We start from the raw sequence: 16,922 nt of genomic DNA, 5'->3' as shown, positions 1-16,922 counted from the left end.
GAAGAGAATAAATAAAGGTTGACACAGGTTGAGGGTGATATTTTATTTTATTTTATTTTATTTTTAAGACTGGAAGGCTTAAAGATTAAGAGAAAGAGTCATTAGAGAAGAAGGCTGGCTGGGAAATAACTGATGGAACAAACTGTTTGAGACTGCATGAAGAGATGGGATCCACAGCACAAGTGATAGATTGGTTCTCAAAGGGTGGAGATTCACCTCCTCTGTAGAGAAAGGAGGAAAGATAAAACAATAGAAGAAATAAATATAAGTTTGTAGATGGTGGGGAAGATGAAACTGAGGAGGATTATTACTGGACTAAAGGATGTTAGAAGGCATAATTCCCTTCTCAAAATGAGGGGACGAGTGGCATGGTACGGGTTTATGGTACAGCCATTAGTATGATAGGAATGGGAACTAAGAACATATAGAAAGATTGTTAAGAATTATTAAAAGCCCTTATAAGTTCAGAGAACCTTTGTAGTGGTACCAATCTATCTGATTTTCTCCAGTAATGCTCAGCAGCTCAGGTGTAGGAATAGAGAGATTAAATCTTGATTGATTGAGGGTTGAAGTTTAAATGGAAGGTATCAATACAATAGAAGAACAAGACTGATTAAAGTGATGGCCATCCCCAATTCTGGAAGGAGAAAAAAATGAAAAAAGGAGTTGACAATTTATCAATCTCTAGAATGCTGAAGATCATGAAAGAGCTAGATGTAGCTGTAGACAGAGAACAATGTATCAGAGTTTAAAGTTTAGAGGCAGGACAGTTCTGTATTATCACAAGGTCGATAGCAAAGTGAAGGAGTGAATATCATATTTGTTGTGAAGGCCAACGAAACTAAAAGGTCAGGCTATTGAATGAGTCATTCACATTAAAGATACCTAGGATAATGGCAGGACCAGGAATAAAGAGAGTACCATGAATCAGGTGCAAAACTGTCCATGGATGATTGTGGGGTAGTAGAGAATGACATGGCAATATGGCATAGCCAAAGGATGAAGGAATAAAGTTTTGGAAAGGATAATGGAAAGCAAGAAATGGCCTTCTCATCCCTATACATAGAGAGAGAAAATTATCAGCTTCTATATGAAAGGGATACAGGGGAAGCATTATCATCTACGGAAAGTTGGGTTTCACTTAAGACAAGGAGATGAAGAAGGAGAAAAGTTTACATCTTAGCAATGGGTTCCACAGCACAAGGTGGAAAGGGTTGGCAGAGGGGGCAGTAGTGGGTAGAAGAATTGAAAAATGACCCTGGAACAAAAGAGACTTAGGTTCAAATCCTGATTCCCTCACTTACTACCTGTGATTTTGGCGTGATACATCACTTTGAATTTTAGTTTCTTCATTTGTAAAAACTGACTTAATAAAACCTATTCATAGAGTTGTAAGTAGTCCATAATATTAGCGATTAGTAGACAATAAAAGGTGTCAATTGGTAATAATAATTAACAGTAATGATAATGTACATATAAGTACATTATAGTATATTTATATTGCAGACTAATATAGTCCACATTGATTTAAAAACTGATTAGATCCCACTGAATTATATATTTTTATTTTTATTTTTATTTTTATTTATTTATTTTTTTTGCGGTACGCGGGCCTCTCACCGTTGTGGCCTCTCCCGCCGCGGAGCACAGGCTCCGGACGCGCAGGCTCAGCAGCCATGGCTCACGGGCCCAGCAGCTCCGCGGCATGTGGGATCCTCCCGGACCGGGGCACGAACCCGTGTCCCCTGCATCAGCAGGCAGACTCTCAACCACTGCGCCACCAGGGAAGCCCTATATATTTTTAAAGTATGAATTTTATGGTGTGTTAATCATATCTTAATTAAAAACTTGGTTAGATCAGTACATTTTTATATATTCAAGCATTTGTTATCAAATGAAGCATAATTTAAAACTCCCTACCTTCTATTTTGTTAAGGATTTTAATGAGTAAATGTTTTTCACCATCTGAATCCATTCTTATTATAATCAGCACCTGTTCAAAAATAAGAATTTCATATACATGTATATCTGAATGATTATTCTTTTTCATATTCTTTTACTACAGTGACAAAAATAACAAACTTAATTGGTTACATGAAACTAATGACAATAAGGTGGCAAAGTAAATATTTGTGTTGCAGAAGATATCAGTGCTTGAACACAAAGGAATAAATTCTGGTAAGATCAAATATTAATGAGGAAAGTATTTTGGAGTAGGGCATTCTTAGTATTCCTCAAGAATTCCAATATAGGTGACTATATATAAGTTGTCTCTGCCTGTACTGTAAGTGTTAAATTTAACCCAGGCAGGTTTGAATTGCTGGAGAAAACCAATGATTTGCTGCTATACTTTCCTACTTACCATTACAGTTTTGGGGGCGTGCAGGGTGGAGATAACAAATCAACCATAGGTTGTTTCCGTATCTTGGCTATTGTAAATAATGCTGCATGAACATAAGGGTGTATCTTTTCAAACTAGCGTTTTTGTATTCTTCGGTCAAATACCCAGAAGTGGGGTAGATGGTTCATATGGGAGTTCCATTCTTAATTTTTTGAGGCATCTCTATACTGTTTTCCATAGTGGCTGCACCAACTTATGTTCCCAACAACAGTGTATGAGGGTTCCCTTTTCTCCAAATCCTCACCAATATTTATTATTTCTTGTCTTTTTGATAATAGACATTATGATAGGTGTGATGTGATATCTCATTGTGGTTTTGATTTGCATTTCCCTAACAATTAGTGATGTTGAACATCTCTTCATGTGCCTACTGGCCATCTGTATGTCTTTTTTGGGAAAATGTCTATGAAGCTCCTCTGCCCATTTTTAAATTTTTTTGTAGTTGTTGTTGAGTAGTATGAGTTCTTTATATATTTTGGATATTAACACCTTATTGAATATAATAATTTGCAAATATCTTCTATTTAATAAGTTGTCTCTTCATTTTGATGATGATTTTCTTTGCTGTGCAGAAGCTTTTTAGTTTGATGTAGTCCCATTTGTTTATTTTTGCTTTTGTTTCCCTTGCCTGAGGAGACATAACCAGAAAGATATTGCTCAGACTGATGTCAAAGAGTATACTGTCTATGTTTTATCGTTTCAGGTCTTACATTCCAATCCTTAATCCACTTTGAGTTGATTTATGTGTATGGTGTGAGACAGTGGTCTACTTCTTTTTTTTGTATGTGGCTGTCCAGTTTTCCCAACACCATTTATTGAAGAGACTATCCTTTCTCTATTGTTTCTTCTTTGTTCCTTTGTTGTAAATTAATTGTCCATATATGTGTGGGTTTATTTCTGGGCTCTCAATTCTGTTCCACTGATCTATGTATCTGTTTTTCTGCCAATACCATGCTCTTTTGATTACTATAGCTTTGTAATGTAGTTTGAAATCAGGGACTGTGGTGCCTCCAGCTTTGTTCTTTTTTCTCAGGATTGCTTTGGCTAGTTATGGTCTTTTGTGGTTCCATATAAATTTTAGGATTTTTTGTTCTATTTCTGTGGAAAAATGTCCTTGGGATTTTGATAGGGATTGCATCGAATACGTAGATTGTTTTAGGTAATATGGACATTTCAACAATGTTAATTCTTCCAATCCATGAGCATGGAATATCTTTCCATTTATTTGCATCTTTAATTTCCTTCAACATCTTATAGTTTTCAGTGTACAGGTTTTTCACCTCCTTGGTTAAATTTATTCCTAGGTATTTTTTGTTCTTTTTGTTGTGATTGTAAATGGGATTGTTTTCTTAATTTCTCTTTCTGCTAGCTCATTTTTAGCATATAGAAATGCAATAGATTTTTTTTTTTTTTGCGCTACGCTGGCCTCTCACTTTTGTGGCCTCTCCCGTTGCAAAGTGCAGGCTCTGGACGTGCAGGCTCAGCGGCCATGGCTCACAGGCCTAGCCGCTCTGTGGCATGTGGGATCTTCCCGGACCGGGGCACGAACCCACGTCCCCTGCATCAGCAGGTGGACTCTCAACCACTGTGCCACCAGGGAAGCCCACAATAGATTTTTATATGTTGATTTTGTACCCTGCAACTTTACTGTATTTGTTTTGTTATTTCTCATAGTTTTTTGGTGGAGTCTTTAGGGTTTTCTACACGTAAAATCATGTAGCAACAGTGACAGTTTTACTTTTTCCTTTCCAATTTGGATGCATTTTATTTCTTTTTCTACCTAATTGCTCTGGCTATAATTTCTAATACTATATTGAATAATAGTGGTGAGAGTGGGCATCCTTGTCTTGTTCCTGATTTTAGAGGGACAGTTTTCAGCTTTTCACCATTGAGTATGATGTTAGCTGTGGGTTTGTCATATACGGCCTCTATCATGCTGAGATACACTCCTTCTACACCCATTTCACTGAGAGTTTTTTTTTATCATAAATAGGTGTTGCATCTAGTCAAATGCTTTTTCTGCATCTATTGAGATGACCATGTTTTTTATCTTTCATTTTGCTAAGGTGGTTTGAGAATATTGAACCATCTTTGCATCCCTGGAATAAATCCTACTTGATAATGCTATATGAACGTTTTAATGTATTGTATTTGGTTTGCTAATATTTTGTTCAGGATTTTTGCATCTATATTCATCAGAGATATTGGTCAGTAATGTATATTTTTTTGTATTGTTTTTGTCTGGACTTGGTATCAGGGTAATGCTGGCCTTGTAAAATGAGTTAGAAAGTGCTCCCTCCTCTTCAATATTTTGGAAGAGTTTGAGAAGGATGGATATTAATTCTTCTTTGAATGTTCGGTAGAATTCACTTGTGAAGCCATCTGATTCTGGGCTTTTGTTTTTTAGGAGGTTTTTTTTCATTACTGTTTTAATCTCTTTACTAGAAATTGGTCTATTCAATTTTTCCATTTCTTCATAATTCAGTCTTGGAAGGTTACATGATTCTAAGAATTTCTTCATTTCTTCTAGGTTGTCCACTTTGTCAGAATATTCTCTTACAATCTTTGTATTTTTGTGGTATCCATTGTTATTTTTCTCCTTTATTTTCTAATTTTATTTATCAGAGCCTTCTCTTTTTTTTCTTAGTGAGTCTAGTTAGTTTGTCATTTTTGTTTACCTTTTCAAAGAACCAACTCTTAGTTTCGCTGATCTCTTCTATTGTCTTTTTAGTCTCTATTTTATTTATTTTTGCTCTGATCTTTATTATTTCCTTCCTTCTATTGACTTTGGGCTTCATTTTTTTTTTTTCTAGTTCCTTTAGGTGTAAGGTTAGATGATTTATTTGAGACTTTCTTGAGATAGGCTTGTATTGATATAAACTTCCCTCTTAGTACTGCTTTTGCTGCATCCCATAGATTTTGGTATATCGTATTTTCATTTTCATTTGTCTTAAGGTATTTTAAAAATTCTCCTTTGATTTCTTCATTGACCCAATAGTTGCTCAGTAGCATGTTGTTCAGTCTCCACATATCTGTGATATTTTCAGCTATCTTCTTATAGTCTCATAGTGTTGTGGTCGGAAAAGATGCTTGATATGATTTCAATCTTCTTAAATTTATTGAGACTTGTTTTGTGTCCCAACATACAGTTTACCCCTGAGAAAGTTCCATGTGTGCTTGAGAAGAACGTGTATTTTGTTGCATTTGGATGGAATGTCCTATACCAATCTATCAAATCCATCCAGTTTAATGTTTCATTTAAGACCACTGTTTCCTTGTTGACTTTCTGTCTGGATGATCTATCTATTAATGTAAGTGGGGTGTTAAAGTCACCTCCTATTATTGTGCTGCACCAATTTCTCCCTTTAGGTCTGTTAATAATTGCTTTATATATTTTGGTGCTCCTATGTTAGATGCATAGATATTACTATTATGTCTCTTTTTGTTGTTTGTTTTACTATTATGTCTTTTTGATTAATTATCCCCTTCATCAGAATATAATGTCCTTTCTTGTCTCTTGTTACCTTTTTGGCTTAACGTGTATTTTGTCTGATATGAGTATGGCTACATCTGCTTTCTTTTGGCTGTCGTTTGTTTGGAGTATCATCTTCTATCACTTCACTTTGAGCCTATGTTTGTCTTTAGAGCTGAAGCGAGTCTCCCAGAGGCAGCATATAGTTGGCTCTTGTTTTTTAATCCATCCAGTCACTTTGTGTCTTTTGATTGGTGAATCCAATCCAATTACACTTAGGGTGATTATTGATAGATGAGTACTGAGTACTGCCATTCTATATTTTGTTTTCTTGTTGTTCTATATCTCCATTGTTTCCTTTTCCTGTGTTTCTGTCTGCCATTTTGGTTTGGTAGTTTTCTATGATGTTTTTCTCAGTTTCCTCTTTTTTTATGTTTTGTGTCTCTGTTTTAGATTTATGCTTGGTGGTTACCAAGAGGTTTGTGTGAAATGTATCATAGATAAAGTAGTCCTTTTTCTGCTGATAGCGTCTTATCTTCATTTGCCTATATGGGTTCCTTTCTTTTCCTCTTCCCCTTTTATGTTTTTCTTGTCTCAAATTATCCCTTTTTATATTACATTTGTTATCAAATTGAAGTGGCTATTGTTTTTTTCCTGATATTTCTCCCTTTAACTTTTATGTTGTAATAAAGTATTTAAAAACCTATTCTGATACAGAGTTGCAATTTTCTGATTCTGTTCATCTATTTATCACCTTAAAGTTTTGTGTACTTTTGCCTTTTTTTTCTGGCAGCAGAGCTCCTTTCAACATTTCTTATAAGGCAGGTCTAGTGTTGATAAAAATCCCTCAGCTTTTGTTTGTCTGGGAAAGCCCTTATTTCTCCTTCGTATCTGAATGATAACTTTGTTGGCTAGAGTATTCTTGGATGACAGTTTTTATCTTTCAGTATTTTGAGAATGTCATTCCACTCCCTCCTGGCCTGTTGAGTTTCTGCTGAGAAATCTGCTAATAGGGATTCCTTTGTAGGTTGCATCCTTTTTTCACTGACTGCATTTAAAATTCTTTTTCATTGACTTTTTTTTTTTTCGGTACACGGGTCTCTCACTGCTGTGGCCTCTCCCGTTGCGAAGCACAGGCTCCAGACGCGCAGGCTCAGCAGCCATGGCTCACGGGCCTAGCTGCTCCGCGGCATGTGGGATCTTCCTGGACCGGGGCACGAACCTGCGTCCCCTGCATCGGCAGGCGGACTCTCAACCACTGCGCCACCAGGGAAGCCCTTTCATTGACTTTTGACAGTGTCTTGAAGAAGATCTTTTTGCATTGAGGTGATTAGGTGTTCTTGTAGCTTCATAGACTTGTATGTCCAGTTCCTCCCCCAGGTTTGCGAAGTCCTCAGCTGTTATTTCTTTAAATAAACTCTCTGCTACCTTCTCTGTTTCTTCTTCTTCCGGGATAACCATTACCCTAATGTTGCCCTTCCTAAAAGAGTCAGATAACGCTCATAAAATTTCCCCCTTTTTTATATCTTAATTCTTTTTCCTCTTCTACCTGTACCATCTCTAGATTTCTAAATTTGAGCTCAATAATTCTTTCTTCCATATGGTCTTCTCTATTTCCAGTGCTTTCTAATGAATTCTCAATCTCATTTATTGAGCTCTTCAGCTTCAGAATTTCTGTTTGGTTCTTTTTTATTTTCAGTCTCTTTGGTAAAGTATTCCTTCTGTTCATTAATTTTATTCCTGAGCTCATTGAACTGCCTTTCTGAGTTTTCTTGTAGCTTGCTGTTTCTTCATGAGAGCTATTTTGAATTCTCTATCAGTTAGATTGCAATATTCCATGACTTTAAGTTTGATTTCTAATGAATTGTCATTTTGTTTTTGTGATACAGTGTTGCTGTGGTTCTTCATGGTGCTGGATAAGTTGTTCCTCAGCTGACACATCTGAAGTAGCGAACACCTTTCTTCTTTAGGTAAAAATAATTTTTTCTACTTGATTTCAATGAACCAACAAGTTATAAACTAGAAGCCGTTCTCTTTTTCTAAAAAAACGTAAGACCCTGTTAGGAGATTTATTTATCACAAGGAAAAGAGTTATCCAGCAAAAAAAATCTACTGAGACACAGCAGTTCCCTTTTCAGAGGTGCTGCAATAAAGAAGACAATAGCAATATCTTTACTGTTTAGGTCGATACAATTATTGGATGGGTGAAAGCAAGAAGCAAAAAATATAAATTTCACACTCAGTGACCTAGTAATTTGTCAGTCATTTTTCTGCATTAAACCTAATGCAGCCTCTGGGACTGGGGCAGAGGATTCCAGAGAAATCACACTCCTGGCCTGGCCATGCTCCAAGTTCCATACCATCTTTTCTATTCCTTTCTTTCTTTTTTAAATTTTCATTGAGGTATACTTGATTTACAATGCTGTATTAGCTTCAGTTATACAGCAAAGTGAATCAGTTATACATATACATATATCCATTCTTTTTTTAGATTCTTTTCCCATATAGGCCATCACAGCATATTGAGTAGAGCTCCCTGTGCTATACAGTAGGTTATTATTAGTTGCCTATTTTATATATAGTAGTGAGTATATGTCAATCCCAATCTTCCAATTTATCCCTCCTCCCTTACCCCGTTAACCATGTTTGTTTTCTACATCTGTGACTCTATTTCTGTTTTGTAACTAAGTTCATTTATACCATTTTTTTAGATTCCACATATAAGTGGTATCATATATTTGTCTTTCTGTGTTTGACTTACTTCATTCAGAACGACAATCTCTAGGTCCGTCCATGTTGCTACAAATGGCATTATTTTGTTCTTTTTTATGGATGAGTAATATTCCATTGTATATATGTGCCACATCTTCTTTATCTATTCCTCTGTTGATGGACATTTAGGTTGCTTCCATGTCCTAGCTACTGTAAATAGCGTTGCAATGAACACTGGGGTGCATGTATCTTTTCGAATTATGGTTTTCTCTGGGTATATGCCCAGGAGTGGGATTGCTGGGTCGTATGGTAGTTCTATTTTTAGTTTTTTAAGGAACCTCCATACTGTTCTCCATACTGGCTGTACCCCTTTACATTCCCACCAACAGTGTAGGAGGGTTCCCTTTTCTCCACACCCTCTCCAGCATTTACTGTTTGTAGATCTTTTTTTTTTTGGGGGGGGCGGGTACACGGGCCTCTCACTGTTGTGGCCTCTCTCTTTGCAGAGCACAGGCTCCGGACGCACAGGCTCCGGACGCACAGGCTCAGCGGCCATGGTTCACGGGCCTAGCCGCTCTGCGGCATGTGGGATCTTCCCGGACCGGGGCACGAACCTGTGTCCCCTGCATTGGCAGGCGGACTCTCAACCACTGCGCCACCAGGGAAGCCCTGTAGATCTTTTGATCATGGCCATTCTGACCCGTGTGAGGTGATACCTCATTGTAGTTTTGATCTGCATTTCTCTAATAATTAGTGAATTTTTAAAATACTTATTTATTATTTATTTTTTTATTTTTGGCTGCATTGGGTCTTAGTTGCAGCACTTCGGGCTCTTCGTTGCAGTGCATGGGCTTCTCGCTAGTTTTCTCTTCTCAAGTTGTGGCCCACGGGTTCCAGAGTGCGTGGGGTCTGTAATTTGGGGCCTGCAGGCTCTCTAGTTGAGTCGTGTGAGCTCAGTAGTTGTGGCACACGGGCTTAGCTGCCCCGCAGCATGTGGGATCTTAGTTCCCTGACCAGGCTTTGAACCTGTGTCCCTTGCATTGTAAGGTGGATTCTTTACCACTGGACTACCAGGGAAGTCCCTAATTAGTGATGTTGAACATCTTTTCATGTGCTTTTTGGCTATCTGTATGTCTTCTTTGGAGAAATGTCTATTTATATCTTCTGCTCATTTTTTGATTGGGTTGTTTGTTTTTTTGATATTGAGTTGCATGAGCTATTTGTATATTTTGGAGATTAATCTCTTGTCGGCTGCTTCATTTGCAAATATTTTCTCCCATTTTAAGGGTGGTCTTTTTGTTTTGTTTATGGTTTCCTTTGCTGTGTAAAAGCTTTTAAGTTTGGGCTTCCCTGGTGGCGCAGTGGTTGAGAGTCCGCCTGCCGATGCAGGGGACACGGGTTCGTGCCCCGGTCCGGGAAGATCCCACATGCCGCGGAGCGGCTGGGCCCGTGAGCCACACCTACTGAGCCTGCGCGTCTGGAGCCTGTGCTCCGCAACAAGAAAGGCCGCGATAGTGAGAGGCCTGCGCACCGTGATGAAGAGTGGCCCCCCGCTTGCCACGACTAAAGAAAGCCCTCGCACAGAAACGAAGACCCAACCCAGCAAAAATAAATTAATTAATTAAAAAAAAAAAAAAAGCTCCATTAAAAAGCTCTCTCAAGTCCAAAAAAAAAAAAAAAAAAAAAAAAAAAAAAAGCTTTTAAGTTTAATTAGATCCCATTTGTTTATTTTTGTTTTTATTTTCATTAGTCTAGGAGGTGGATCAAAAAAGATCTTGCTGAGATTTATGTCAAAGAGTGTTCTGCCTATGTTTTCCTGTAAGAGTTTTACAGTATCCGGCCTTACATTTAGGTCTTTAATCCATTTTGAATTTATTTTTGTGTATGGTGTTAGGAAATGTTCTAGTTTCATTCTTTAGCATATAGCTGTCCAGTTTTCCCAGCACCACTTACTGAAGAGGCTGTCTTTTCTCCATTGTAAATAGAAGCCTTTCTCTTACTTTCCAGTAGGTGGCACTATAGCACATTGTTTTCTCTTACCTGCGCTGCCTCTGGTTGTGTTTGAGTATTGGCACTTTCTACCCTCCGTGTCTATGTCAGAGAGGTCATGCAAAGCATTTGTTGTCACTGCTTGTGCCTCTGGGGTTGTTGGTGCCTTGCTGTTTCTGGTGTTATTGATGTCACTGCCTGAGTACTAGGATGGTGGTCTCATTTGGGATCCCTGAGTCACAGGCTCTGCCACTGCAGGAAGAGCAGGAAGGCCGGGAGGAGGAACTGGGGTCATGTGTGCCGTTCCTTTTCTGGTGCTCTTGGGTTTCTGGGCTCACCCACTGCTGATGGAGGGTGGGGCGCCAGAGCTGTGGGTGGCTCTGAGCTGGAGGGACAGGGTCACAGGCCTCGTGCCATGGCTGCTCCAGCTATCTGTGGCTGTGGGTACCAGTGCAAGTGGGAGGCCGGGGTCATGTGGGATGCCGCCCTTGCTGCTACTGGGTTCTCTGGACTGGGGTTCAGCTGCTACAGCCCAGGGTCCAAAATTGCAGGCACTGCCTATGCTGATCCTCCAGTTCTGCCTCTTCTATGGGTTTCATTCCACCTATCTTTACAGGTACAGATGGATGGAACTCTCCAGTGTCCTGGTGTTAGGCAAAGGCCCCTTTGTTGAGTTGTGGATGTTTTCCTGGTTGCAGATTGAAGGGGAGAGCCGAGAGAGCATCTCTTCCTGCCATGATGCTGACATCACTCCCCAATTTTAAATTTCTTACTGACTGATTTAATTTGTTTTAATGACAGGCAAGTTACCCAAGTAACCATAGAGTTGGGGATAAGAATATCCCCAGCAGGGACAGAGGAAAATGAAGAAAAAGGCCAAATTTGTTTCCAGATTTAGTGTAAAGATTTTGAGATGCTTTTCTGCTTGAAAATATTTTTTAAAGTATTTTCTCTTAAATCTTTACTTATGCAAACTTTGTTCAATGCTTGATGTAGAATGGGCAAAAAATTTCCAACATAATCCAAGAAATAAACAAGTGCTTTTTTTTTAGAATTATATAAGATGAGATTCTGGCTCAATATCTAAAAATTAATTATTGTAGTTCTATTGTTGGTATGTGTTCATGAACTTACAAGTAGAAAACAAAATTTTTGAGATTTAAAGGATTAATCTACAGAAAACTATGTATAATAAAAATTAAAGTATTAAAAAAATTCAAGACATATAAATAATGATGCCAATGATCCTTTCTCTGGGTCTGATTCTGTCCTGTTAACTTACTTAAGGAGAAAACTGTCGAGGGACAAAATAGTATATACTACACTATTTCATAATTTCAAATTAAATGCAAAAATTTATCTTACATCCAATTCTTATATAAGCTGATTGCTGTTATCTGCTTTATTTCAGTACTTACCTTAATTTGCTGTCCACTTTGCATCCAATTTAGTATCTGACATTGCAATTCTTGTATCTTGTAGCTGGTTTCAGGCTTTTTTTCCCTAATAAACTGTACAATCTCCAGTTGTCGCCAAATGTCATCCAAATAGGAGCCTAAAATACTTTTGTAGATATCTTTTGCATTTGACAAATATCCTGTTAAAAACAAAAGTGGGAAAAAATGCATGTCTTTTTGTTCTTTTAGAAACTGCATGGTAAAAACCTAAAAGGAAATAAGGGTCAGAGCAGAGACAGTTAAATTTCCCTTTACTACTTTTCTGATTTTGAGCAAAGACAGAAACTAATGAAAACCTTAAATTTAAGTGAAGCTGAGAAATATGTAGCAAATGTCTATTTTTAAGCTACATAATACCAATATAACTGGATATACTCTACATATTCTCTGAATATTTCTCATCCTTTCCTGCCTTCTGGCTTGTTAAATGCTATTGCCGTCTTCCTAAACCCTAGAATCTACACTTACATGCAAGTCCTGTGGTAATGCATTTCACTGAGATTTTCTTGGTATGCTATCGATACAGCTTTGCACTTGATTTCTAGTTATTTATGTATACAACTTAACAACCTCATTAGTCTATAAGCTCTCATAATCCATGATATTTAAGCATAATTAATTTATGTAGCTGCTAAAACAGCAGTGCCTAAATTCAGACTCACTAAAAGCAATTTTAAACACAGAATCCTGAGACCTATCCTTGAAGGTTCAAATTCAAGAAATCTAGATTGAGTCCCAGGGATTCCTATGTGTAAAACTTCTCCCAGTGATTCTACTGCACAGTGAATTTTGTGAATTACTGAAGTAGAGCACCTGGTAGAGTAACTTATGTAGATCAGGTATTCAATGAATATCTGGACAATAAATACAATAATAAATCAAAAAGTTAATGTTCATATTTTTATACTATGTACATATTAATTATAATTTTATATTAATACAGCTAGAATGATGGGCAATTTAGAGACTGACTTATGTTCTTTCTGCTTACTAATCTCCAAACTTCCCACTGATTCTCCATACTGCCATTAGACGTAACCTTCTGAAGGACAAACCTAATCCAGTAGCTTCCCTGTTTCAGTGGCTCCCTATCATTTACAGAGTAGTGACTGAACTCTTTTGTGTAGCTTAAAAGGCTTTTCATGATTTGGCTTTCTTACTTCTTCAGGCTTAGCTCTCTTTGCTTTCCACCTTGTACTCCTCAATTTAGCCACATGGAACTGTTTGTCATACACCCACTAAGTCATTCTTCTGGGCTCTTAATTCTGCCTACAATACCCTTTCATATTTTCTTTACTTGGCGAACTCCTACTTATTTAAAAGAAAATTCAGCTTGAAAGGGTAACAGTCATCATCCTTTGTGCCATTACTATGTATCTCTACTACAGTACCCATTACACAATACTGAATTTATTTCTGGGTTAAAGCCCAGAAGTGAAACTCTATACTTTTAACCTTGAAACTAATTACCTTGCTAGTTTGGGAGAAGAAGCAAATTGGAAGCTGGGAGAAAATACAGAATTCTGGGTCCAGGGTAGGCAGTCAGACCCACATGGACCTTTCTTCCTCTGTCACTATTCACAGAGAAAGAAAGGAGGACAACCTAACTTGCTCTTTGATTTTGAGAAGTTTAGAGGAGTGAGAAAGCCTTCTACTAAAAGTGTCCAAGGCAGCAAGGTTACTCATTATGGCTTGGTACCTAGGGTTTAAGAAGTTATGTTTTCCAACAAGGATTTTACTTTTATAAGTATTCCTCAAGGTAGCCAAATAGTAATGCCAAAGTTTGATTTAGTAAAAGCATTTCTTTGAGGAACAGAAACAATTCAGTTCAAGTATATAGCTCTCAATGGTCTCACTTAATCCTAGGGTAAAATATAGAGTACTTAAAGGTGAATATACTTTAAGCAATCCTCCATAAATATTATTTCTCTAATGTAAGATTTTGATAAGTATTGAGCACGAGTGAGTCACAACTGTACTCTCCCTGGAAGTCCAAATATTCTAGATTCTGACATTCTGCCTTACTATTATGCTTTTATAGTTAGCTTAGTTGTTGGTAGGACTGACAATCTTCTATGGCAGCTGAAAATTATAATGAAGACAGGTGACTGAACAGAAGCATGTGACACTACACCATTATACTAGCTACAGATACTGTAAACTAGGGCTATAGTTGTCTGGGAATGGAGACAAGACAACTTGATCCAGCATCAGCACTCAAATGCTTTAATTGGAGAAGAAAGGAAAAGCACCATGTTGGGCTTTCTAAAGGTAGCTGTAACTTAGTTACAATACCTGGCCAGATAATACTAATATAATACTTGGCCAAGTATTACAACTCCCAGTGATGTAGAGGGAGTACAGTTGTAACACGCTGCTGCCCAGTACTTATCCAAACCTTGGATTAGAGAAATAATATTTGTCTGAGTCACAGATAAGAAAAAATGTCTCCGTCACAGATCAGAGAAAAAATATTTTCACTTTGTATATAATCGGTTCTAGAAACTTTAAATTATAAAACATAATCCTAAAAAGATACCATTACTAAACAATTCTAAACAATCTGCAATAAGGGGCCTAAAACAGTAATGTAGTAAGACAGATACTTTAAGGATTTTAATAGTTTAGAAAAAATTTCCAAAATCTTTAAAAATTTCAATACATTCAAAATAGTTTGATTTTTAATACTCAAGTAATTCACATCCTAACTTACATGCACAACTAAAAAAGAAATTGCAGAAGATCTTGCTATATAGCTATATTGCATCTAGCAAAGATTCAAAGACACAGATATTCAACGAGGACCTAAAATGTATATGTCAAAGTGTCATCTTACATTAAAAAGCAGTGCATAATAAAAAGAAACGAAATTGAGTTATTTGTAGCAAGGTAGATGGACCTAGAGACTGTCACACAGAGTGAAGTAAGTCAGAAAGAGAAAAACAAATACAGCATGCTAACACATATATATGGAATCTGAAAAAAAAAAATGGTTCTGATGAACCTAGGGGCAGGACAGGAATAAAGACGCAGATGTAGAGAATGGACTTGAGGACATGGGGAGGGGGAAGGGTAAGCTGGGACGAAGTGAGAGAGTGGCATGGACATATATATACTACCAAATGTAAAATAGATAGCTAGTGGGAAGCAGCCACATAGCACAGGGAGATCAGCTCGGTGCTTTGTGACCACCTAGAACGGTGGGATAGGGAGGGTGGGAGGGAGACGCAAGAGAGAGGAGATATGGGGATATATGTATATGTATAGCTGATTCACTTTGTTATACAGCAGAAACTAACACACCACTGTAAAGCAATTATACTCCAATAAAGATGTTTAAAAAAATGCAGTGCATAATAATGATTACACAGTCAAATCCCTTAAGGCCATTAGGAGTCTGTAATTCAGGCCTAGAATAGAGAATCTTACCCCTATTTTTCTAGGTGATGATTGTTGTTACAGAAAATTTCTTTTAATGAATATAAGGAGAATAAAATATATATTCCATGATAATTATGTCTATATATATAATGTTTAATGCAGGAAAAAAACTACATAATTTCTTACAAAGTGCATCTTTTTCAGAAAAGTAAACATTATTTCAGACAAAATATTTCAATAGGAAGAAAAGGGGAAATAAAAAATTTTCACACCAACCCAATGCTGTGTCCAAGCTACATGTTAAAAGGACATCTCTAATTGTTACCAAAAGGTGTAAGAGGGCAGCATACTTGAATGTCATTTCTCTTTCAACATTTTTACCTAGGTAAGCAAAAACATATTTAAAGACAGAATATACATTAGAATTTTAGAATATATATCAGAATGCTTAAAAATAATAGATAACATTTATTATTGAGTGCTTACTATGTGCCAAGCTGTATATAATCTGTTTATTTCATTGAATCTCTAACAATAACCCTATCAGACAAGTTTACTATGATCTTGATTTTATGGATGAGAAAACAGTCTTAACGAGGTTAGGTAACTGCCCAAGGTCAATTTGTGCATAAATGATGGAGCTGGCATTCCAACCCCTAGAGCTGACCTCAGAGTTCATACTTTGCTGCTTCCAAAGAATGTTCAATTATTTCTACTCTTGGTGGGAAGAAGGACAATGATTCCCAGTTATGAAACAATAAGAAAATTAAACTCATAACTTGCCAACTGGTTTAGATAAAGGTGGAGGATCATAACGTAAAGCAATACATTGAAATGGAGGTAGACACCTGGGAATATTTGTCCAAAGATATGACTCAAACAAAAGAGGTACTTATAGGGACAAGACAATTATCTAATTAATACGTTCCATGTAGTTCCAAGCTTATTGAAGTTGATAGATTGGATTTTACTGCATGCAAAAGTGGGGCCACGAAGACCGGATTCCAGGCCTAATTTATTATAAAGCAGAAACTAACACACCATTGTAAAGCAATTATACTCCAATAAAGATGTTAAAAAAAAAGTATGAAAACTATTGATTTAAGCAATGAAGATCAAAGCAAATAATCAGTGGTCACTGGGAATCAAGGAGCAACAGAAAAACCAGTTATGGGTAGCACCTCCAGCCCCTGGAAGGACTTGTGTAAACAAGTCAATCATGACCAGGAAGGGAAAAGAAGAGAGCAGAGAAACCAAATTTGGTATCATTTTCCTCTGTCTTTAGGAGAACATTTCTTACAGTGCAGATCCGCAGCCGATGAATTCTTTCAGCTTTTGTATATCTGAAAACACCTCTATTTCCCCTTTGTTTTTGTAATGTATTTTTGCCTAGTACAGAATAGGTTGGTGGTTTTTTCTTTCAGGTATTTTAAAGATGTTATTCTACCTTCTTTTCACTTGCACTATTTATTTATTTTTTATTTTTTTAAACATCTTTATTGGAGTATAA

At 37.1% G+C, this 16,922-nt stretch overlaps 1 protein-coding gene across 1 annotated transcript in view; it reads right to left on the bottom strand.

Annotated features, from left to right (window-relative positions):
• Positions 1 to 16,922, bottom strand: part of SHOC1 (shortage in chiasmata 1) — an 89,884-nt gene that overhangs the window by 24,583 nt on the left and 48,379 nt on the right. Inside the window, 3 exon segments of the mRNA XM_032633842.1 lie at positions 1,921 to 1,993; positions 11,993 to 12,171; positions 15,689 to 15,793. Of these exon segments, the coding sequence (XP_032489733.1) occupies positions 1,921 to 1,993; positions 11,993 to 12,171; positions 15,689 to 15,793 (357 nt within the window).

This window comes from Phocoena sinus, chromosome 6 (genome assembly GCF_008692025.1).
Source record: "Phocoena sinus isolate mPhoSin1 chromosome 6, mPhoSin1.pri, whole genome shotgun sequence".
Taxonomy (NCBI): domain Eukaryota; kingdom Metazoa; phylum Chordata; class Mammalia; order Artiodactyla; family Phocoenidae; genus Phocoena; species Phocoena sinus.
This window is presented reverse-complemented; position numbering and strand designations above follow the sequence as displayed.